Source organism: Geospiza fortis, unplaced genomic scaffold (assembly GCF_000277835.1).
Source record: "Geospiza fortis unplaced genomic scaffold, GeoFor_1.0 scaffold39, whole genome shotgun sequence".
Classification (NCBI taxonomy): Eukaryota; Metazoa; Chordata; class Aves; order Passeriformes; family Thraupidae; genus Geospiza; species Geospiza fortis.
The window spans coordinates 88,478-112,724 of NW_005054660.1; the positions used below are offsets into that span (position 1 = coordinate 88,478).

Here is a 24,247-nt window from a genome sequence, read left to right on the forward strand (position 1 = left end):
TTTCCTGACAGCATCCCTGCTGGTCACAGGCAGCAGGGCCTCTCCCTGTCGTCCATCTGCTGCCTTGGGGCAGCACCAGTGCCTGAGCACTGCTTGTCCAGAATCTCCTGGAAAATGGTGCCCCTTATGCAACAGCGCTGTTGGAGGACTTGCCATGTGTTTTCCTTCTGTCCCACCATCTGTATCTTTTGTCTGCTGAGGCTCTTTTGCATCCAGGACTGTCCTTTCATCCCGTGCCTGCACAGCACCCAGCACAGCAGGGACCTGGCTCCCATGGCCAGAGCTCCTGGGCACAGCTGATAAAAAAGGTGAATGTTTGCAAAGTGTGCCTCAAAATTTTCCACTGTTCTCCTCAAGTGCCGTAATGACCTCACCCTGCATTGCCATGGGATACACTGTGTGCTCGCATCTTTTGGAGCACAGCTTGGTCAGGACCTCAGTCAAGCAAACAGCCAAGATTCTGGTGTTTTGGGCAATTTGCAAGCTTTGCTGTTGGTACTTAACAGTTGAAACAGCACTCGGAGGAGAAATAGGCAATTTCCCGGCATATGTAATGCTACAAAAATACTCCTAGCTTTCAACAGGCTCTAGCAGAGAAGTTTCCCTGGGAAAAACCAATAAAATTGTGTGGTTTTTATTGTGCTGCCATCTTGAGATCTGCCATCCTGGCACTGGGGAGAAGGCTGGCTTCCCTCACGGCAGAGATGTGGTGCCCACAGCTGGAGCAGCGATGGATGGGGCTGTTCCCTCTCGTGCAGGTCATTGGGCAGGAGGAGCCTGGAGCCCTGAGCTGCTGCACCCAGGGCTGGTTCTGCTGCCCTGGCAGCCAGGAGGGACCAGAGGAGGAGAACATGGATGGGGACAGGGCTGTGTAAACAGCTCTGGTTTGCTCTGCACATTGGCTATAGTTTAACTGTGGCCAGGTGCTGCAGGCATGGGGAAAGTCTCAACTTCAGCACAGCTTGGGAGAGCTGCAGGAGGAGAACAAAGCTTACAAGATCAGGTCTGTTGTGTGTGAATGTGAGAGTGCCAACACTGCAGGTGCTGAGGTGGGGGGATCCTGCCTGTCCTCAGCACTGTGGGGGCTCTGGTGCTGGGCTGGCACCTCCAGCCAGGTTTCTCTAAATGCCCTTTAACCATTTCCTCTGTATTCCTGTGACTTAGATTGCACTGCATAGACACTGAATTAAGGCTGGTATTTATAGCTGCTCCTGCTGTGTGATGTTGGTGCTTCCATGAGTCACAGGCTCAACCTCTGGCTCCCACCCCAGGCTGAGGAGGGTGGGGGTGACCATCACTATCTCTTGCTGGAGATCCCTTGGGCCTGAACTCCTGTGTGCACGGGACTCACCCAGGGATTGATGCAGCTTTTCCTGATTGCCAAGCCTGCTTCCTTGGCTTTCCTAGGCTCGGATGGGACAGAGTGTGCTCTTTAGCAGTGCTTCAGGTGTCCTGGACACTTGTGCCTGTAGATTCAGGAACCTGAGCACCTTAGGTGGGATTGCTCCCAACTGCCTTCCCAAATGGAGTTTCTGAAGTGAGCAAGTCCAGAGGAAGAAGTGCAGTGCTTGAGGTGTTTGTAGTTGCAATCCATGGACCTGCTGGAGGGATCCAGCAGCCCCTGGAGTAAAGCAGCACCTGCTGCCATTGCCCTGTGTCACCACAGGGTCCCCTGAGGTCAGGAAGGCTGTGAATGCCCTGGGCCTGCTGGCCAAAGGGAGCAGCTCCTGGGCATGTGGCAGGTTTTAAAGGGTGGGACAGGGGAGCTTCCACTGTGGCCCAGCAGACTTGAGCATAGCTGAGAGCTCTGTCACTGGTGTCTTGTGCCCTTATTCCTCCTGAGCACGGAGTCAGCAAGAGCTGGAAGGATCTTTCTGCAGCAGCACCCTCTGCCCAGGGCACCCCATCTGCTCCCCGTGGGGACAGAGGACTGTGGTCCCAGGGGTGGGATCCTGAGGCACTGATGTGCAGCTGGAGTGATGATGGACCCTCTTCCTCTCTGTGTGGCATCTTTTTCAGTGTAATGGGCAGGAGGCACCTCTGTTCCCAGTGTGTAAATGGAGGTGGTGATGGCTTCTGTCATCTTGTGCTGTAGCTGGTGATGCCTCCAGGGAGCAGGGAGGGCGTCTGGCATGTGGCTGCCCTTTGGCACATGCAGCCTGGGCTAGCTGGATGCTCCAAGATTACCTTCATTTACAAGCCATGATAACATGCCTTCAACAAATTCCTTCTCTGACCCTTCTCACAATTACCTGCATTGTTGGGGCTTCCTGTGCAAACAGTCCTGTGACCTTGCAGGGCAGCACGTGGTGCTTAGGAAGCTCATGCACATGATAGCATGGAGAGAGAAGCAGGTTAGGGTGACACTGAAGCCATGATGACTGGCCAGACTGAGGACACAGCTCTGCAGGCTCTGTTAAAACCCAGAAGTCTGAGCTGGCTGCAGTCAAGCTGCTGCAATTTCCCTGGTGATCAGTGTTGTCCAGTTGAGCTCTGGATCTCTGGATCTGCAGCCTTTTGGATGCTCCATCCTGGACACAAGTGAGCATGTGGGACTGGGCTCTGTGGGAGGGGGCAGCTGGGTGCTGCTGGCACCGTGTCCTTCAGCACTGCCAGGGAGGTGTCTCTGTGCCAGTGTCACGTGTGCTGCTGATGTCTCTGTCACTCCCCGGCTGCTTGGTACCTCAGGGGAAAATTGTCTGTATCACAAGGATGACTCTGGATCCCCGGAGCACTGGATTGGATGAAAAGGAAACATGAGAAGCTGCATCTTCAGTCATAAAACCCAAAACAAATATGCCTGAATTTTTCATGAAATCCAAATAATCTTGATCTGTGTTGCTTGCCTATGGACTCCTACAGAACAAAAGATCTAACAGTTCCTAGCAGAGTGATATTTTCCTCTCAGAGGAGGCAGAAATGGTGCTCAAAACTTTCTATGATCTGGTGATTTTGTAGTCTTGTGGCTTTTCAAGAAACTCCAGTTTCTTCCCAAGGTCATATCTAGCCAAATTCAACATATAAGCAATAAAGTTTTATTGAGTGCTCAGAGGAGAAATTACCAATGTTTCTGAGGAGAAAACACTCATGCATTTAGCCAGCTCTCCATTCTCCCAGTGGGCCATGGGGAGCTGGGGCTGTGTGAGCTGCTGAGGGGAGCTGGGCTGGGGCTGGTGCTGTGCTGGGTGTGGCAGGATGGTCCTGTGACAGATCCTGCAATACCCAGATCTCCTTCCTAGGCAGTCTCGGGGCCGGCTGTTTGTTCTCTGCCATGAGGTGAGTTGGATGGTCCAGGGAATGGCCCCAGGCTCTGAAGAATGAGACTGGACTCTCTGGAGTTCGATCTTCGGATTGTTTATTGTATCTTATCTATAAAATTTTCTCCCTGCCGGACAGAGGTCTGACCAGCAAGCACCTATGTTAGACAGTGCACTTCTACTCTAAACCAATCCCCAAGTGCCAACATCACAGCAGAAGATGAAGAACAAGAAGAAAGAAGAAGGACGAGACACGCCCTGTTCCCTCCATCTTGTCCCCATTACCCTTATACCAAAAATTTTAAAACTCCTATTTTCACCCTGTGTGCACCCTGTAAATACATCCATTAAACCTGTGTGACCTTCCAGCCCTCATACCAAGCTGGCAATTCATTTACAGGATCAAAGTCCAGCCACCAAGTGTTCCGGGCATCATGCCAAGATCTCCGAGCCCCCCGATGGGGTCTCGGCTCTCGACGTGGCCTTGGGAGGCTCCTCACATCCGAAGTGATGTGCTGAGTTCCCACAGGCAGTGCTTACTCACTGACCCTCGCCCCCTGGCTTGGTTTCTGGGCATTTCAGATGCAGGCTGTGAAGCAATTCCCAGAGCAGTGGCAGTGCCAGGAGCAGGGCAGGTCTGTGCTGTCCCAGGAAGAGCAGGCACAGAGAGCATACCCTGGTACTGCTTCTTCTCTGCTCTCTGCTGCTCTGGGTTGTGGAAAGAGGAGAGCCCTCTGGTAAAGCAGTGAGGGGTGTGGGAATTCTCCTGTCAACTGGAAGAGTGCACAAGCTTTGCTGCCTGTTGTGTGTGTCAATAAACTCTGCAGGAAAATGGAATAGAAATAGAAAGTGTGAGAACAACTGCAGGAAAAGTGTTTCTGCCTGTGGGTCATCTCCTTGCTTAAGGTTTTCTTCCTGCCTCCAGGCCTGGAAATGTCAGGCCAAGAGCTGTTGTAGCTGCTCCACAGATCTGTGCTAGGGCAGGAGTCCTCCTTGGCTTGGTGCAGCTCTTGTGGAGCCAGGCTCTGTGCCAGAGAGTGCTTGGAAGTGAGCAACAGGCAGGAGGAGATGGCTAAAACCCAGCCCCAGCTGGAGAACTGTCTCCCTGGGGGAAGCATCCAGGAGACACAAGGAGCCTGAACTTGCAGAGCACAGCCCCCAAAGCTGTGCTGCTGCTGCACCCACTGCCAGCAGCTGCATGGGCTTACGGTGGATTTCAGTTAATTTTGTTAGCTTTATGGTCTCCTTTCACTCTCCTGATTCCAGGTGTGCTGCCCAGCTTTAGCAGGCAGTGTCCCAGCCTGGGCGTGGCTGGGGCAATAGAAGCCCATGAAGGGTTGGTCACTGGAGCTGACACCTGGCACACCATGCTCAGAAAAGGCCTGGGGAGCAGATTGTGCATTCCTTGGGAACTGTCCCTCTCTCTGGCTGAGGCTGTGGCTTGCAGGGTGGGTCCCTCAGTTCTGCCTGCCCTACCACACACAGCTGTTTCTAACTTGATTTCTTCACTTCTTTCCCTCCAGCGGATCGTTGTAAAGAAGTGCAGCAGATCCGAGAGCAGCATCCAAACAAGATCCCAGTAAGTGTACTGTTCTCACTCTTATCTCAGGCTTTGTTCTCAGGACCCCTCTGTGCTCCTGGGTGGCCTCCATGGAGCTTGCAAAGCTTTGCTCCCTGGAATCAACACGGGATGGTCCCATGAGCCTCCAGTGCCTCTTGTGTGCCAGCTGCCCAACAGCAGCCGTGCTCTCTGCAGTGCAAAGCACAGCTCCAAAGCTCCTTGCTGCCCTGGAGGCAGGGGACTGATTTCATCTCAAATCTATTTCCAAGTGAGTGCAGTAGGAGAAAACTCCGAAATGGCTTTTGTTTTGGCTGTAGTAGCTACCTGATTTGTCCTGGATAACGTGGTAAGGATTTCTCTGCGCAGAGAAAGGTGTATGGGCTGATCTTCACTGCACTGAAAGCACAGAGTCTCTTTTAGGATCATTCAGACCCATTCTGTGCTGTCCCAGCACCTGTGGTTGACAGGCACAGGTGAGACACGGAGCCAGTTCTTCCTGCCCATGTCACACCTGATATGCTGAGTTGCTCTTTGGCTGTGAGTCTGCTTTTGAGTTCCTAGCTGAGTATCTGCTTCTCTTCCTGAGAAGATGGAGAACTTAGAGGAACATCCTGTTCCTAGACGTGTCCAACACCAGGTTGGACAGGGCTTGGAGCAGCCTGGTCTAGTGGCAGGTGTCCCTGCTCACCTTTAAGGTCCCTTCCAACCCAAACCATTCCATGATTCAATGAAATTATGTACCTGGGGCTTGCTCAGCTTACTATTTGCTGTATCACAGCATCTGTGACCAAAAAGACAGGATTCCTAGCTCAGCTCCCTCTCAGTGCTGGATGAACATCAACCTTGTCTTAAAATTGTAGACTATCAAGACTGAGTGTCTCAAACTGCTCTTGGCCCATCTCAGTCCACTTCTGCCTCGCTCTTGTTTTGTTTTTAGCACAGTGTTTTCTAGCCAGAAGAATTCTTTCTTCTCCTCTCCTCTCCTCCCACCAGCACTGTGGTGTTGATGTGATGTTCACGTGTTTCCAGCTCAGCAGGGCAGGGCTGCCCCTCGCAGCACCCTGGGCCAGTGCTCCAGGTCATCAGCACATTGACTGACCTCAGCTTTTAACGTGGTTTTAGTGGCATTAGACTGGCTCTGCATTTCTCCAGAGCTGTGGCAGAGCTAACTGCAGTGCATTCAGGCTCTGGCTGTAAGGCCAGGCTAGAAATAAGTTGTACATAAAATGCACACATGTGCATGTATCAGGTGCCTGCATACAAATGTGTGTTGCGTGGGGAATGGACAGAAGGAGCCAGAGCTGAGCATCCACAGGCAGAGTTCTGTGGCATTACGAGACATGGTGGGAGAGCTCCCATGGCCGGAGGGCTCTTTGTGTTGGGGTCAACACCAGAATGCAAGTTTTGCTGGAGGGGTAAAAGAATCAGGTGGTGAGAAGGGTCATGAAGGCCTGTGGGGCCCAGCTGTGTTTGTGTCACTGCTGTCTCTAAGGGCCTGGTCCCTTCAGAGCCCAACACCAGCTTGGTGCTGTGTGTCTCCTCTCCCAGGGCAGGTTTCAGGGCAGTGATCAGAGCCTGGTGCAGCAGGGTGGTGTGGGCACTGCCATGGTCCAAGCACTGCAGCCTCCTCAGCTGTGGGAAGATCTTGGTCATCCGTGACAGACAGGAGCTGTGTTTTCCAAGTGCTTGGCTTCCCTGGAGAGGCACTTGGAATCAGCAGAGGGGTTTGAGCCCCCAGCCCAGGGGAGTGAGGGAGATCCAAGGTCACACCCTTACTGCTGACAGAAGCCACAGCAAAGCTGTGCAGCACCTGCTGCCCTCCTGCATCTCCAGTTTCCAGCCAGAGTCCTTGGGCAAGTCCCTTTGGCTTTGAGAGGGGGCCAGGAGGATTTGAGAGGGCATGGCCTGGCTGTGTGCCCAGGGAAGAGCTCATCTCTCCTGTTTGCATGAGTGAACTTGCAGGGAAAGCTGAGGAAGGGACTGACGTGGAGTTCTTTGCTTCTGTTTCACGGAAGGCACATCCCAGGCTGCCCCCCTGGCACGTGCAGCAAGGACAGGAGCAGCCAGGCCCCCTGTCCATGCCAGGGGCTCCTGGGCTGTCTCTGCAGTGCCCAGAGCTGCCTGCTCTGGCAGGAGCTGCTGACCACAGGCACACCTGCAGGGAAGGTGAGATGGTTGTGTTGGCAGCAGGGGCTGCTCACGCTCAGCTCTGCTGGGAAGAAATCTCCAGCTGCTCTCGCAGGGCAGTTCCTCCTTGGACAGTCAGAGCAAGCAGAGAACTTCAGCCTTTTCACTGGGACCCCCATCCACAGCCACAATATGTTTTCAAAATCATCTTCTGTCCTGTTAGAGGACAGGGAGCCTGTGTCCCCCGCACTGTCCCTGCCTGCTCTCAGCCCCAGGGACCTTTCTGGACATGGTTGAACCCTCAGAGAGTCTGAAATTGCTGGGGAGCAGCTGGTGCTGGACAGCAATGGGAGCAAACCCCTTCCCAAAGCCCTGCAATTGTAAATTCAGGCCGGCCTGGTGAGTCAGGGGGTGAGGGCAGGGAGGGCTGAGGCGGTGTTTGGGATCTCTTGGGCTCATCTGGGCACCCCCAGAGGAGCATGGAGAGACAGTGGCAGCTGGGAGATCCCACATAATGCCCTGCCCTGGCACAGGGGTGGATGGAAACCCAAATTATGGACTCAGAGGAAGGGACAACCTTCTCTGGGCTCCTGGGAGCACTCTTCTGGGGAGCTGCAGATCCAGTGTCCAGCACTGACATGACTCTGGATGGATCAACACCAGAGCACCTTTTTGAGTGAGGGCTGCTGTGTCTGCTGCCACTAAAGCACCTGCACCCTGCTCTGCCTGAGGGGGACAGGGTGAGGCTGGTGCAGGCAGTGCTCGTGTGAGGTCTGTGTGTGTCTGTGTCAGTGTGTGCCTGGCTGTGGATGTCAGGGAGGTGTTGCATACACACGTTTGAGCCTCTGTGCCTGTTGGGAATACATTCCCAGCCTCACTCCTGGTTGGACCTTGCCTCTGTTGACCACCACATGTGGCCATATTCCCTACCAGACTCCCTGTCCATCTCTCCAGACAAAGGCTGTATTCATAAACACTGTCCAAGCTCCTTTGCAGCAGGACCAGGACTTCAGGCTCTGCCCTGTTTCCCCTCCCCACCTGTGCCCTCTCATGATTTCTGCAGAGATCTGTGGTGGTTCCCTCTGCAAGAGCAGGTGTCCCTTGCTGAGGAAGCCCTGGCTCAAGGCAGCAGCTTGGAAGAGGATATGGGCTGGGAGGTGGCTGTGCACACCCTCTCTGGGGCCACAGGGATGTAACTTTAGCATCTGATCATGCTTTTCCCTCCAGGGCTAGACAAGAACGTTTTGTCCATTGGCCACCTGTTCTCATAGCTGGGTTACCCAAATAGCAGCTCATGTTCTGGGAACAGAAACTCTTGGAGTTGTTCTACATGAGAGGCTCTGTGTCTGCTCAGGGCACAAGGCAGCTGCTGCTCCAAGAGCCAGGACAGCCGCTGCATCCCGTTCTTGGATTAATCTAAAGGTGGTTCCTCTTGGGATGGAACTGGCTGGTAATGAGACACCGGCCTCTGGTCCTGCTCCTGTGAGAGCTGAGGCATCATCCAGGTGTGCAGGGCCCTCTCTGCAGGTGAAGGTGGATGCACAAACAGCTGCTGTGTAGCTGCTTCTCCGTGCAAACCAAAAAGCTGAGGGGCCACTGCTGCCTGTGTGTTTCCCAGCAGCATCCCTGTCTGTGGTGTTGGGAGTGCTCAGCCCCTCAGGACTCCTCTCCCCACAGCCAAAGCACTCACCTGTCCTTGCAAGATTCAGGTTAAATGCTGTAGGATGGTTCTGCTCATCTTGTCCTCCCTGTGCCCTCCTTGGAGGGATGGAGGGCTGTTAACAGCTTGGTGGGGGATGTCCCAATGCATGATTTAGTTGCTTGCAGGAAGTGGTTCTTTAATCAGGTACTCCTTTGCCCACGAGGGCTGCCTGGTTGTTCACATGCTGCTAGCCTGGGTGTTGGGCTCCCCTTGGGTGAGATTTGTCCAGGGTGTGTGGGAACCCAGGACATCCCTCTGGCTGTCCAGGACCCCTGCCAGGGGGCTCAGAAGCCCTGGCACAGAGCCCAAAACACCTGTGGGTTTGATTATGACCCGTGGAGCAAATTACCAACCTTAGATGAAGATCTGCATGCCATGGCAGTTTAAGAATAATAGTGAAGTTATCACAGAGTGAAAAAGTAGATTTTGGGGTTGCTGGAATGGGGGTTCAGAAGGCAAGATGGAGGGAACTGGGTGTGTCCAGTCTTTCTCCTTCTTCTTCTTGGCCTCCATCTTCTGCTGTGATGTTGGCACTTACAGATTGGCTTAGAGTAGAAGCTCACTGTCTAACATAGGTGATAGGTGTTGGGAAGTAATTGTAAACATTGTACACGTAGTTTTTAGTATAAAGACATAACACAGCCCTGGGGGCAGGCAGAGTGCCTGGAACTGTCCTGCTGGATGGACCTCGGCAGGGCAGGAGAAAATTTTTTATAGATAAGATACAATAAACAACCTTGAGACCGAGAAATGAAGAGTTCCGACTCCTTCTTCAAGCGCTGGGCTGGGAAAAGAGACTTTCCAACTTTTCTCGGGGTCACTCTGAGCAGCGAGAGACCCCAACAAGGGTGGGCTCTGCAGAGGCTGTTTTGGTGCAGAGCCCCCAGCAAGGCATCTCAGCCCCCTCTCTGGTTAGTGCCTGCAGCCCGGCCCTGTCAGAGCAGCCTGGGGGGCTCCTCAGCCATCCCCAGCTCCCCGGGGACTCCGCACTGTTCCAGCCGGGGTGTCTGATCCACCTCTGGGGGAGCCTGGCACGAGTTCCACTGCTGCTGCTGCTGCAGAGTTTGAGGTGCCAACAGGGGATCAGAGGGAAGGGAAATCCGTGTTCCCAGAGGCTCCCTGGTCCTTCTGGCTCCGCAGAGCCATCTCCTGGGGATCCTCCTCTCTGCACCCTGCTCCGTCCCTCTGCTGCCAAAAGCCATTTGCAGTTCTTGAGTGTTTTTGGAAAGGACCTGGGAAAATAAATTCTGGCAACTCCTTGCCTTATAGTGAAAAATACTGTTCAGTCTCAGGTGGGAGAGGATAATGGGCTGATGAATATCCAAGAGTGTCTCTGTGAGGAAACCAGCAGGTTGCTGGAGAGATGTGAGAGAGAATCACTGCAATGGGAATATACTAAGCTGTACATTCTTCACTTATTTTCATTTTTCTTAGAAGTACATTCCCTATTTTAACTTCCTGCCACTTTGTTTCTCAGAGTACAAAGGTACCTTTCCAGGCTGGTTTGGAACAGCAACTGTAGCTGTCAGCAAACAGCTTCACAGAAGAAAATCATTAACTATAATAGCAGGAAAATGGATCAGATATCATCATTCAGCCATTTCAGAATGTAGGGATGGTTAGAACTTTTCCAAGCAAGATGTCTGGCAGAGAGGAGGATGGGCTGGGTTGTCCCCATGGTGACACCATGCAGGAGTGCCTGGGAAGCTCAGTGCACAGCTGGGGTGGCCCTGGTTTCTGATCCTTCTCAGAGTCTGTCTGGCTGTTCACATGAGTGGGACTGGTGAGATCCAAACACCCCCTTCCTGAGGGAATGCCTGAGTGGCATCACTGGGACTTGTGAAAACTGCTTGCTTGGGAATATCCACAGCTGTTCCTGAGCAGGCAGAGGGATGCTGAATGGCAGCAGGAAGGAAACTGCATCATGAGCTGTCTGTACCTCAAGCCAGCGAAACCTGTGGGTTTGGTCAGTCAGAAAGTGAATATTAAAACACTTCATTCCTCTTCAGATGTCCTGCATGCCAGAGGACAAGAATCTGTATCAGTCCAGTGGTGCCCACTGTTTCCCAGCCAGGCAGAGCACTTGGTGCTTTAGTTCATTGTTCTGGCCACTGTTCACTGCCTGGCTCAGGCTCAGGTGATGGATGAAGAGCCATCTGCAGCCAGCCTGGTGCTCACTGCTCATTCCTTTTTTTGTTTTGTTTCCTGTGAGGGTGAAGCAAAGTGAGGCTGTACCTCAGCTTTTCTACCCATGCTAGTTGGATTTGTATCTGACCTTGGGACCAGCGTGTGGGGCACTACGAACATGACTAATCCTGCCCTTGACTCTTCCCCAGGTCATCATTGAACGCTACAAAGGGGAGAAACAGCTGCCAGTGCTGGATAAGACCAAGTTCCTTGTCCCAGACCATGTCAACATGAGTGAATTGGTCAAAATAATCCGGTGAGTGGGGTGGTCTCAGCTGGCATGTTGAGAGCCTGTCCTCACCCACAGGCCACTCACTGCAGGGTGCTGGGGTGAGGCAGAGGCAGCTGCTGAGGGCAGGGATGGGGACGTGGCAGCCCCAGCATCCTTGGGTGTGGTACAGGCTGTTGTGGGGGGCAGGGGAGGGCAGGTCCTGAGCACCTTGTGAAGGGCTGGGGTCTCTCCCTCAAGGGGCCACTCATGAGCAATGAAGGGGTCCCATCCCCTCTTTTTATTCTTCAGCTCAGAGGGAAGAGGCCCCTCTGCTTTGGCCTTGCCAGTAGCCCTTGGAGTAAGAGGGCTTTGCAGAATCCTGGCTCAGGAGGCCTTGGAGCCTTGGGCAGCTCAGCTGGACTCATGGATGCCGTGTCCTGGGTGGTGGGAGCAGGTCCTGAGGAGGCCCTGGCTGTGCCGGCCTGGCCCCAAGGGAACAGCATTGCTGGGGAGGAGGAGCTGGCAGTGAGGGCACCCACCCTGACCCAGCCCCTCCTGCCCTTGCCCCCACAGGCGCCGCTTGCAGCTGAACCCCACCCAGGCCTTCTTCCTGCTGGTGAACCAGCACAGCATGGTCAGCGTGTCCACCCCCATCTCGGAGATCTACGAGCAGGAGAAGGACGAGGATGGCTTCCTCTACATGGTCTATGCTTCCCAGGAGACATTTGGCTTCTGAGGGCTGCTGAGAGTTGGCATGTGGAGACAGATGAACTGTGGCACAGAGGCCCCTGGCCTCGGAGGACAACACAGCCAGAGGCTCACGAGAGGGGGGCTGTGCTGACCCCTCCTCTCCCTCCCTCCCTCCCTCCCTCCCTGTCACCAAAGCGGCTCGTGGCGCGTGTTGGACTCGCACACCCCTCCCCCTGTGTAGGTCAGTCCCGCTCCCCCAGGCGCCCGCCCAGGTGTGTGACACCCCCAGCCAGCCCTGCAGACCCCGCTGGGGCCTGTCCCTCTGTCCCCGTGTCCCTCTGTCCCCGCGCTGCTCTCGCTGTGCTGTGTGTGCTCTGCTGCTGCCAGACCCGCTGGGCCGCTGTCACCCAGCACAGGGAGAGGCACCTCTCCCCAGGCACTCACAAAGGGCAGGAGGTCTGCAGAAGCAGCTAACAGATGTTACCATTGCTCCCAGTTTTAATTGATTTTAATTATACCCATATCAGATTCTTGGTGCTACTGAGTAGATGTAGGCGTCTCTATAGGACTGTGGATAATGTATATCCTTTAGATTTATTTTATTGGTTTGTTTGTTTGGGTTTGTTTGTTTGTTTGTTTTTTAGGGATAGATTGGAATGGGGAGAGGGGGAAACTTTCCTGTATTCTGTAGGTAAATAAATCAGGCTTCATTGCACTTTAAAGCATAGTAGATGTCAGAGTGGAATTTTCTTTTAATTTATACAGGTTTGCCATCTATAGTGCTGCTCCTCTGTTGACAGTTGTACCTAGATTATCTTGTTTCTTTTTTTTTCTAATAAAATTGATTTCCCTTCTCTGTCTCCCCGTTGCATGCAATTTTTCACTCTCACTGTGTCAAGGAGTTCACTGAAGGAATGTACTGATTTATATTTGCTATGTTCCTGTCCCTGTTTCTCATGTATTATACCAAAAAATGTATATGATAAAATCCCCCCCAGTTTAATCTATACAAAGGTATATATATATATATAAATATATATATAAAATAAACATAAATTCAAGTTGTGTCTTGTAGGAATGTTCTGTTCCCATCTCATTTGTCTGTGTTAATGTCTCTGGTACATCAAATGTGATATGTGTTCCCCATGTTCACTGGTGTGTGTGTGTACCTGCCCAGGCTTCTGAGCTGGTTAAAAGAGCAGCTGGTTGGGATGAGGGGCTGGGACAAAGGGGGAAGATTGGTTTAGAGAACAGAGCACTGGATAGTGACAGGAAACATGGTTGTCCTTGCCCTACCTGTGTAGAGTCTCTTGTCCTTTGATTAAACTTCCTCATCTGGGAACAAAAACTTGAGGTGGAGGCATTTGTAAAGTTTGTTTTTAAGGGAAGCTTTGAGCAGTGCAGGAGATCATGGCTTATCCTGAGCCCTCCATCAGACTTTTCTCCAGCCAAAGGCAGGGCTGATGGACCTTGGGCTGGTCAGTGTCTCCCTGCTCCTCAGCTCACTCTTCTTCCTTTGCACCGCCCAGCAGAAAAGAGTTTGGGCACTGAAAAAATGTAGGGCTTGTCTGAGTTGCAGCTCACTGTGCTGTTCCTGTCCTACCCCTGCAGGGAATCCTCTACCCAGGAAAGGAGCTGGTGTGAGGGACAGGTCCAACAGAGCGCTGCAGGAAGATGCTGGAAGCCAGCTGGAGCACAGCTCCCAGCAGAGTAGGTGAGAACAGCTGCCCTGCTGGTCCTGGCAGCTGGAGCAGCTGTGGATGTTGCCCCTTGCACCAGCCTCATGATATTTAAACTCCAGTCCCTGGGAGGGTCCTCTCCCATTCAGCTCCCTGCAGGATGGGTGCTGCAGCTGATGGGGCCTCAGACCAGTGGCCCCAGGTCAGCCCCTGGGAGGTGCTAAGGGAGATGCAGATGTGCTCCAGCAGCTCCACATCTGTCCTGGGCTGGGCCCCAGGGCTGCAGGCAGCTCTGCAGGTGGGGTCTCCCCTCGGTGGGGCAGAATCCCCCCCCACTCCTGCTGCCCACACTGTGGGATCAGCCCAGGGCACGGAGGGGACTCTGGTGCCAGCACACATGGCCAGGACACGTCCACCTTCTCATCCACCAGCATCCCACGTCCTTCACTCGGCTGCTTCCCATGTGATACTGTCTTTGAGGTTTGACCACTCCCAGGATCTCTCCTCTTACTCTTTTCCAGACAGTTCTTTGCTGTTCTCTGTTCTTCCACTCTGCCCTTGGCTCCCAGTGAGTTGGAAATTAAGGTGAGTAACTTCTCCCCAGGGGCACCCAGCAGCCCTGCTCATCCTTACACAGCTGTGTTTATCCATTCAGCTGGGATCTGCACAGCCTGGCTTCTCATACCTGCAGCTTCTCAAAGGTCTCTGAAGGGGAATGCTGCTGTCCTGTCCTCTCCATGTGGGAGATGCAAGTGGGCCCTTTCCTTGTCCCCCCGCTCTGCTGTCCTTTCATGTGCAACCCTCAGGAGGTGCTGAGTGTTCTGACACAACCACCTGCCTGGGCTTTCTGTGGGCAATGCCTCTGGGCATTGCTTTAGGCATTGCTTGACTAGTGGATGATAACGTGCCAGCCTGCTCCAAGGACTGACCAAAGCTGATGGAGCCAGCCAGCCTGACCCAGAGCTGAGCCATGCAGCTGTTGTGGCACAGCTGTATGACTGATGCCACACGATGGAGCAACCAGGGCAGGAGGAAGCCAAGGTTCCTCTGGGAATAGTGGCACACAGGAGAGACTGGGACAAGGGTAGGTAGGGCAGAGCACTAGCAAGGAAAGATTCAAATGTAATGCTGATCATTTCCTTCACAACAGAGGAGAGGATAAAGACCTGAGGATGAGTGTGACAGTTTCAGAGGGCACTTTCAGTTCCTCATCTGTCTCAGCACAGAGCTGCACATCCTGATGCTGGTCTGTTCATCTTGAGGCCACCCACAGTGATGCTGTGCAAGAGCCTGGAGTGAAGCTGCACTGCACTGGGGCTGTGCCTCACAGCATCACTCAGTTACCTCAGCCAAGCCTCTGCATGTGTCCTGGTTTAGGGTAAATTTGGGAGGAAACTTCCAAAGAGGTCCCTCTAGAAAGCAGATTCAAGCGGCCCCTACTGGTTCAGGAAAAGATTTCCTTGGAGAAACTGGAAAAAACTTTATGACAAGCAAAGTATTCACAAGCATAAGAAATGAAAAATATTAATAAAACCTCTCACTGTTCTGAAGAGATGGCAAATTCAGAAAGTCCTTTTCACGGGGTGCAGCTTGGCTCACTCAGTCTCTTATCAGTCCCTCCTGCGCTGGAAAATGCCACGTCCTGGGCCCTGGTGGGCCACAGGTGTGAGCTCCAGGGGTTTTTCTGGGTTTTCAGTCCAGAGCAGGGACAATCAGCTCCAAGAAAAAGAAAAGTCAGTCTGGGGAACTTCTCTGCCTCAGCTAAGAAAAAATAAATAAAATAAACAAATGAAATAACTAAAACAGCTAAGAAAATCAAGTAAAAAGCAAAGGAGAGCTACTGCTGTCTGTGCTGCACACAACACAGTTTGTGAGAAGAAATGCTGAAGCTCTTATCTATATGTTTTTGAATACAACTGCCTCAGACATTCCACCACTTCTCCTTCTTCCCCCTTCACTCTCAGATCTAGTTTTAAAGGTGCAAAACTTATTTCTGGGCTAAATAGACAAATGGGGATACAATTCAGCATCATAAAGTCACCCTAAGACATTATGTTACATGTCGCTGTAGGGGGTACAACTGACACCAAAGAAGGCTTCAAGCATCAGCCCTTTTTTGTTCCTCAGTACAACCTTGTACATCCTTCATCTAACATGCATTGCACCTGTGTGCCCTCTCTACCCTTTTGTGATTGGTCACCTCAGCACTCCATGTCTCATTACCTTCAATACTGGTTACCCGTCCTGCACAGCTGGAGCCCATTAGGGATGAAGCTTGGCCGCAGCCCCATTCCTAATTACCACAAACTTTGTGCCTACAGTTACACTGCACCCACCAGCAGCCAGAGCCATGACACTGTAACATGTCACTTGGTGACTGCTAACACAGGCTGTGACTGAGGCTGGCCCATGTGGTCCCCTCCTGACAACCACTCACACAATGCTGCTGCCAGGGCCACCTGAGCTCCCTGGTCTCCAGGATGGGTAAGCCAAGCTCCCACAGTCTCCACCAATGGATGGCAATGAAGAGTTAACCAACAGACTTTGGCAGGCGTTAGGGTTACCTGATGCAACACCAAAGGTATAAAACGTAGAGCAGCCATTTTGATAATGAGCCATGTGGTAGGCAGCCATGGGGCGGGGCTCCCAGGCCTGTTTTTCCTTATTTAGTCCTTTTGTTGTATTTCTTGTTAAGGTTTAATAAACCCTTTAAAATTTTTGAAGTGAGCAGTTCTTTCTCACAATGGGGGTCGTCTCAGATCAACACCTCGTCTCCACGGCTGTAGGAGATCTCAAAGGAGAAGTGCATCCTGCTACAAGTTCAACAGCTCCGTTGAGTTCTGTGACCATCGGTGATTGTAGGTCAGCACCCGTGACAACAGAGGACTAAACAACAAAAAAGTAAAGGGGGGAGAAAAAAACCCTGAAAACTTCAGATCTAGAAGATTGTGAGTCCTGGTGCATGTATGCTTGAAGCATGAGTGATGTAATTCTGGGACTGTGCTTAAGATACGGAACTTAGAAGATCCTTCTAATTATTCTGGCCAAATTGTTTGTAATCTGGATGTACAAACGCCAGCTCCAGGCAAGTCATACATGGGACCCATTCTGAGAGTCCATTGGAGCTCAAGGACAAGTGGACAGTTAGACATTTAAGGTGGGATGTATAGAAGATGAAAGCAGGGGTCTTGTAGAAGGAGGACCCTGTGGCTGGCGGGATGCATGTGATAGAAAGATGTTAGACTTACGGAGACCCAAGAGCATCTGGAAACATTAGACTGAGGGTCACTGGATTTAGAGGGTGTTAGAGTGATGCTGAAAACCACGGTTCAGTAGAGATGGCGCTTGTCGAGGCCTGTAGTCACGGCAGCTTTCCCAACCCACGGGCGGCGGGGGAGGCTGCATGGCTGATCCACATAGAGCAGTGGTGTGCTCAGCATGGTGAGCTTCTGGTGCGTGGTCAGTGCAATAACTTCCAGAGCTTGCCAGCTGAGGCGTGAGAGGGGATGTGACTGCTAATGGCAGTGACTGAATGTCGGGATCTCTCGCTGCTCAGAGTGACCCCGAGAAAAGTTGGAAAGTCTCTTTTCCCAGCCCGGCGCTTGAAGAAGGAGTCAGGGCTCTTCATTTCTCGGTCTCAAGGTTGTTTATTTTATCTTATCTATAAAAAATTTTCTCCTGCCCTGCCGAGGTCAGCTCAGCAAGACAGTTCCAGGCACTCTCTCCCGCCCCGAGGCGGTGTCGTATTTTTATACTACAAACTACGTATATCATATTTACTTTTAATTCCTAATATCTATCAGCTATGTTAGACAGTGCACTTCTATTCTAAACCAATCCCCAAGTGCCAACATCACAGCAGAAAATGGAGAACAAGAAGAAGAAAGAAGAAGGACTAGACACGCCCTGATTCCTCCATTTTGTCCCCATAACCCCTATACCAAAAATCCTAAAATCTACATTTTCACCCTGTGAACACCCTGTTATTACACCATTCAAACCTGTGTGGCCTTCACGTTCCCATGCCAAGCTGGCAATTCGCTGGAAGGATCAAAATCAAGCCACCAGGTGTTCTGGGCAGCATGCCAGGATCTCCGAGCCCCCCGACAGGGTCCTTGGCAACTCTGGACATCCGGAGGGATGTGCTGAGTTCCCACAACTGAAAAGCATCGTGTGCTTGGCCACGGTGACTTGGTGGCGCCAAGGGGTGGAGTCCAGCAGGTTCACCTTGTGGTGGAGTGCCCAGGAGCGGGGGAGAAGGTGGACGGGGTCTCCCTGACCCCCTGGCACAAAGGAAGCCGAGGGGAAAAGCGAGTCTACATAGAGTTGTGTTTGGAGCCACGCTGAGCACAGGAAGTTCCTGGTATGTGCTGACCCAGTGGGGATGGGGGGGCCAGCAGCGGCCCGGTGCCGAGATTACATGTGGTGCTGCTGGTGGTTGGAGACTGGCCATGGTGTGGGTGTCCCCATGCCGAGGTGCGGGGTGTGCCTTCCCTGTGGAACCTGCTGATGTGGAGCCACGGGATCAGGGTGCCACGTGGGTGATGGTGCCCAGCAGCAATGGAGGGCCGTGAGCAGCGGGAGGGCTGCCAGTGGCGACAGGGATGGCTTTCACTGAATGCGCAGGGCTTCCAAGCCAGGGACCACGCAGGCCCGCATGGGTGGTAGTGGGCTGGAGGTGCCCGGCGCGGTGACTTTCAGCAGTTCCCACCTGGCTGAGGGTGACCGTGGCAATCAGAAGCACTGGAGCCCAGAGCCAGTCTGCTGGTGCAGTGCTGCTGGTGGCATGGGCTGCACTCGTGGACCAAGGGAGTTTAGAGGCTCAGGGCCGCTAGCAGCAGGAGCCATGGATGATGGGACCAACATGCAATGAAGGCCTTTGTGCTCAGGGTTGCCAGGGGTCAAGAACTGTCTCTGTTGTGTGAGGGTCTTGAGGTCCTGTGTAGGTAGCTTTCAGTGGCTGCTTGCACCAGGGCACAGCAGGCGCAGCAGAGTGCAGGGCTGTGCCAGCTTGCAGTGGCGCTTGCCAGAGCGGAGCCAGCACTGCAGCGAGCAGGGACTGGAGCAGGCGCTGCTGTGGAGCGGGGATCAGAGAAGGCACTGCTGCAGAGCACCAGCTGGGGGTGGCAGCGGCACAGGACACAGTTCATGCACGATGCTTCTGAGGAACAGGGCTGACCCGGGGGCACCCAAACTGCAGCAGCTTCCCTGTAATATCCACCAGCATAAAAAGCCATGGCACCATGTGGCCAGCTTTTCAGCAGTCGCCTCATGCTAACAAGCCAAAAGGCATTAGGAAGGGAGAGTGGGTGGCAGCTTAGAGGCACAGGAACGTGGTTGCGGGTGGCCCAACAGGCATTCGGCACCTCTTAGTAGGGACCCCAGTACTGTGGGCTCACCTGTACAGGGCTGCCGGCAGCAATTCAGGAGTTCCAGCAGCAGTGGCACCCAGTGGGACAGCTCAGCAGGTGCTTGTGCTACTGTGACGAGAAGGGGAGCTGGGGTGCACAGATTTCCCTGCTTTCCCATTGGCATAAAGCCGCATGAACGCCATGTCACATGAGCTGCTTCCACTGGTGTTCTGAGAGTGTAAGCTAATGATTTATTTTCCAAGAAGAAGGCAAAGCTTCTTTATTTTTCCTTTCCTTTCCTTTCCTTTCCTTTCCTTTCCTTTCCTTTCCTTTCCTTTCCTTTCCTTTCCTTTCCTTTCCTTTCCTTTCCTTTCCTTTCCTTTCCTTTCCTTTCCTTTCCTTTCCTTTCCTTTCCTTTCCTTTCCTTTCCTTTCCTTTCCTTTCCTTTCCCCTCCTCCTGTTCCCACTATTCTCACCATCACCACCAACAGATGCTAGTAAAAATTTTTTTTTTGAAAAGTAAGGGTAGATTATCAGAATCAAAAATGAGAGTTAATTGTTCAAGCCAAATGACTTACAGAAAAGGAAAAGAGGGGTTTGTTATAGATAAGTAATGTAATAGCTGGCCCTCACAATTACGAGATAAATGTTATGTGTATGTTAAGACGTGTGGTGATGTTATTGTAATATGTCCCCCATAATGGCCTTGGTGGTCAGAACATTTAGGGGGAGGGCCGGCTTGTTACTAAGAGTCAAGGCATGGCAACACCTGACCTCCAATCAAGTTGCAAGAAAGCAGTCTCCACCAATGGATGGCAACAAAGAGTTAACAGACAGACTTTGGGAGGTGCTAGGGTTACCTGATGCAACTCCAAAGGTATAAAAGTAGAGCAGCCATTTTGATAATGAGCCACGTGGTAGGCAGCCATGGGGCGGGGCTCCCAGGCCTGTTTTTCCTTATTTAGCCCTTTTGTTGCATTTTTTGTTAAGGTTTAATAAATATTTTAAAATTTTTAAAATGAGCAGTCATTTCTCACATAAAAATACAGTTTTTATTTCTGTTCTTAATTAAGCTTAGACATAGTAGTGAAATAGCTTATATAAGTATACTTGTGTTAGAATGCCTGCTTGAATGGGATAACATCCAATGAACATATGATGAGGACACCTGCTACAGATATGCCAACTATCAGCACTCACCATCTGAAGACAGTGTGGACCAAGGCCCAAAACCTGAAGGTTATAATAAGAATGGACTGAAACCACAACCAAGGAATATGCAGGCTCTAAAATATTGTGGCTCCAGAGATTGCTGGTTCCATCTGTCTGTTGGACACCTTACCCTTGGGAAGCGTCAGGATTTCGGTGTACTCACTGCTGGAGTCTCCTCCAAACTGAGAAGCTAGCAAGGATTTCAAGAGGCCGCGAACATTCCTTAACAACTTGGATGGTGAGATCATCAAGGCAAGCATGTATACGTTCTCTGCATGTTTCAGCTTCCTTGGATTTGTCTGCTTGGGTGGCTCCTCCATCAACAGGCTGCTCCTTCTGCCTGGCTGCCCACCCTGGCTCAGAAGCTTTGGTCTCCACACGGTCCCCGAAATATCTCCAACACTGTCGCTATAAGCTCCTTGGCCACCAGTTCCATTTCTTGATGATGGTCTAGAGGTGTCTATGTTCTCACACAGCTGCCAAAAACTATTCCTCTGATCCTCCTGGCAGCCCTCCTTAACCCTGAGCCTCCCAAAGACTTCGTGCACAACAGTCTCAACCAGCTCTTGGAGCTTCTGGGCTTCTGCTGCAGTCAGCTGCTCAAAGACAGCTTTAAAGAGGCTGTCAGCAGTGCTGTCCGGCTTCTGCTGAGAGTCAGGCGCTCCGCTGGCATCTTCCTGGCCCAGCTCAGCTGTGGAGTGGGTTTGGCCCTCATCCAAAGTTCCTTCCCCTCTTCTGAATCTCCCTGATTTCAGGGGGTTCTCTTTGATCTTCTGTTGTGGTGGGCAAGAAGGTTTCTGAGGCTGCAGCTGCCACTCAGCCTGTTAGGTGTCCGTCCATGGGCTCTCAAGACCCTGAGAATGTGTCAGCACACACTGACCGAAGGGGAAGCGCTACCTCAGCTCTACCTGGCTGCCAAAACACGCCAGTGTCAAAGCTGCTGTGTCAGGACTCTGCAATGGGGTCTCTTTTTCATCTGTTTCAGATAATATACAAAGCGATAACAGATAACATGTCACCAGTGTCCTGGTATTGGTTTGGGTCAGAAACAAGTGTATTGAGTGGGTTTTTCATACACTGTCCCGAGGGAAATGTGGTGGTGGAGTGTGCAAATAGTCTGTTAAAACTTTTTCTGAAAGCTCAGAAATCTGGATGGGATGAAAGGTTACCCCCTCTGTCAGATAAACAATGACAGGGACCAATGGGCAGGCCTGTATCTCTGGCTTTCCTGTACCCCATCTCTGTCAAATCAGATCCAAAGAATAAAACTGAATCCTTTCAGGCAATCTGAAGATGGACTAGCCTGTCATGTTCAAATTACCCCAAATTCTGGTTGTACCTATGACTCTAACCAGCTGTCCAGATGGAAGGTGTCCTGCAGGATCTTAAGAGATGGGAAATAAGCCTAGTAAGTGCAATGAAAAGAGAGGATGTCAAAAGGCTTCAGTCCGAGCATACCTCCTGGCAGTTGTTTGAGGAGAATGTTCAGGAGCTGGGGGCAAATGATGTGTCTTGCAGCCAAGGAAAAGATAAAAAGAAAATGATACAGTACAGTATGTTTGAGTGGACTAGGGGACCTGTTAGGTCCGACCCATTGACCAAAACAGGGGTCATCAGAGGAATTTGTAAGGCTTTAAATTAGTATATGAATGCCAAGAGACCTTGCAATCGGGACAAATGTGATTACTGCCTCCTGTTGGAAAGGGAGCTGTTCTCTCTTTGTGGCTAGGAATCTTAAGGAGAGTAAGGAGGAGAGAAAAAGAGACAAGTGGGACCCTTTAAATCATTCACTCCCTCCCTATGCACCAGATGGAGAACTGAAGGCCATAGCTTTAGAAGGGGAGGCTGATGGCGGGGAGGGAGGACTGATCACATGGAGGAAATGAGATGTCAGATCTCATGCTCCTTTGATTTAAATGATACAGAGAACTCGGTCTACTGAATTAGAGCAATTAAGAAGGAATATTCAAAACTTGCCACTTCCATTTTCAGATATGACCCCCATTTCTAGTAAAGGAACCCTGATGGTTTGTGGGAGAATGAATACAGATAGTGCTGCAGGCAATCTTGCCCTGATGAGTTCCAGCTGCACTAATTACCAAAGAGTGCAAACAGCCTTGCCCTGCATAGGTCACAGCTATGTCCAATAAGGATGTGTGTGTGTTATAAAAGAGTGGGCTGACTGGTCATGTGGAAGAAGAAGGAAGGGGGGAGAAGTGAGAGGTCATGGGCCTCATACTGAGGCAGGGATGCCTTGGGAAGACTCTACCATGTAGTTCAGGGTGAGGGACTTGGATTTTACCCAGAGCCCTCTGCTTCTTCTATGTAAAACAGCCCTGCCACTCAAATGATGTGTAACTCTTCTGTTCTAGAAAGTTCTGTGTCCCTTGTATACTCATTGGCCTCTGCCTCAAGCCACTCCCCTCTCCTTTCCCCATTGGTTGCTGTTGTGTCACCTTATCCTAGCTCCTCCCCTTTCCCCCAACCCTATTGGCTTGTTTGTACCCTAACCCCTCCTACCCTTCCCCGGTTATATACCCAATCCCCTCCCCTGCTGAGGGGGGCTGAGAGGACCCTGAAACCCTTTGGCTGTGGACCTTCTTGCCTGCCCTGCCTTTCACCTCACTCGTCCCTACCTTCCCTGGATCCTTTGCTGTTCCTTCACTAAAGCCCAGTTGGATCCTTCGTGTCAAGAGCCCTCCTTCAGCTTCTGGTCGTGTGTGCTTTGCTACATCTGGGCCTGAGTGCAAGGTGGGCTGAGGGACCTGGTTGTCTGGACCGGGAGGGGATCACTCTCAGGAGGACCATCACCCTGACAGCGCCTGCCCAGGGCTTCCCACAGGAAGGAGTCAGTAGGATGGAGTCACAGAGTCAGTGCTGCATGGACCTGCCCATGACAAGTTTATAGAGAGAAGGTATGAAAGTTTTACTGTAGGATAATAAAGGGCTGATGCTTTCCACCATCTTTGGTCAATCATTTGATCTCTGCATCAATAATGGGAAGGGTATGAGAACTTTTAGATAATAAGGGATGCGTTGTGGGAGGCAGCTATGAGGGAGGATGAAATTGCTACAGGGTTACTTATGACATGGCGTTTAGTTTGGGACTCATTGCTATTGTTGTTGCTGCTGCTGCTCCCCCAGTCCTGGCTGCAGCCACCATTCCAGCAGCTGACCCCCCCACTGTGGCCATGTCCCCTATGTCTCCTCCTCCTTTCCTGACTGCTCCTTCTGTGAGGAGTTCTATCCTGTCAGTATTGCCTGGAATTCCCCCAGATATCGATGATGACAGTCCAGTGTCTTGGGAAGCGGCACTGGCCTGGCCATGGTGGAGCCATTGTGGCCCTTCCGCCTGTGCAGGTGTGGCCTGCAGAGGTTTGGAGTGGCGGCCAGGAGCCTGTGCAGGTTGTTGAGGAAGGGCTGCTGGCTGCTGCAGCTTCCCTTGGTAGGCAGCCGCCTCTATCTCTACAAGGGCAGCCCAGAGCTGACTGAGAGCTGCTTCCAAACACTGCCACCGCAGATGGAGCTGGTGCCGCTGGGCTCTGGGGAGAGCTGGTGGAGCTGTGCTTGCATCATCAAGCGGCTCCTGGCTGCGCTCTGCAGCCAGCAGGGCGCTGTGGTGGGGGCTGCACAGAGGTTGCTGATGGATGAACCGGCTCCCCACAGGCAGAAGCTGCTGGCATACCTCTTCCACAACCTGAGCCTGTTTTGACAAACTGTCAGGTGGAGCAGCTTGCAAAGCAAGTTTCTGCAGTTATGCAAGTTTCCAAGAGTTGTTTTTGATATGGTCAAGGAGAGAATTTCAAGCGAAATTACCCCAACCAGCCTCGTGGCTATTCAGTGCTGGGGGAACAGCAAGCAACATGTTGTCAGGCTGTGAGTACGCTGCGGCCGGTCAGGACACTATGCCAAACAATGCTGCTCCAAGGCTGATAACCAGGGACGAGTGCTGTCACCTGGAGGCTGTCGGGAAATGGGAATGCGTGCGCAGGTACAGCTGTAGGTGCGAGAGCCAGCCCTTATGACTGTACCCTTAACCTCTGAATATTGGGACTGGTGTATGAATAGCAAAAATGTTTGGGTGATGGGAATGCATAGCTGCTAGCTTAATTTTTTGCATGTTACTTCATAAAATCATGCAGCTGTTAATTTTTGTTATTATCCCATAGGCATAGGTGTGAAGATTGTTATATGTGCTGTATGAATTTGGGGAATGAATCAAGGTCAATTCACAGACATATTCGGGAGTTATTGGAAATTACACACAAGA

At 51.9% G+C, this 24,247-nt stretch overlaps 1 protein-coding gene and 1 pseudogene across 1 annotated transcript; both read left to right on the forward strand.

The window, feature by feature from the left end:
- Positions 1 to 4,752: 4,752 nt before the first annotated feature.
- Positions 4,753 to 12,599, forward strand: MAP1LC3A (microtubule associated protein 1 light chain 3 alpha; the record flags this gene model as incomplete). Its single annotated transcript, XM_031064933.1, has 3 exons — positions 4,753 to 4,836; positions 10,984 to 11,090; positions 11,619 to 12,599. Coding segments are annotated over 3 exons (354 nt in total), but the record flags the coding sequence as incomplete, so codon positions are not given.
- Positions 12,600 to 23,302: 10,703 nt separating this feature from the next.
- On the forward strand, positions 23,303 to 23,689 carry LOC106632065 (annotated as a pseudogene).
- The last annotated feature ends 558 nt before the right edge of the window (positions 23,690 to 24,247 follow it).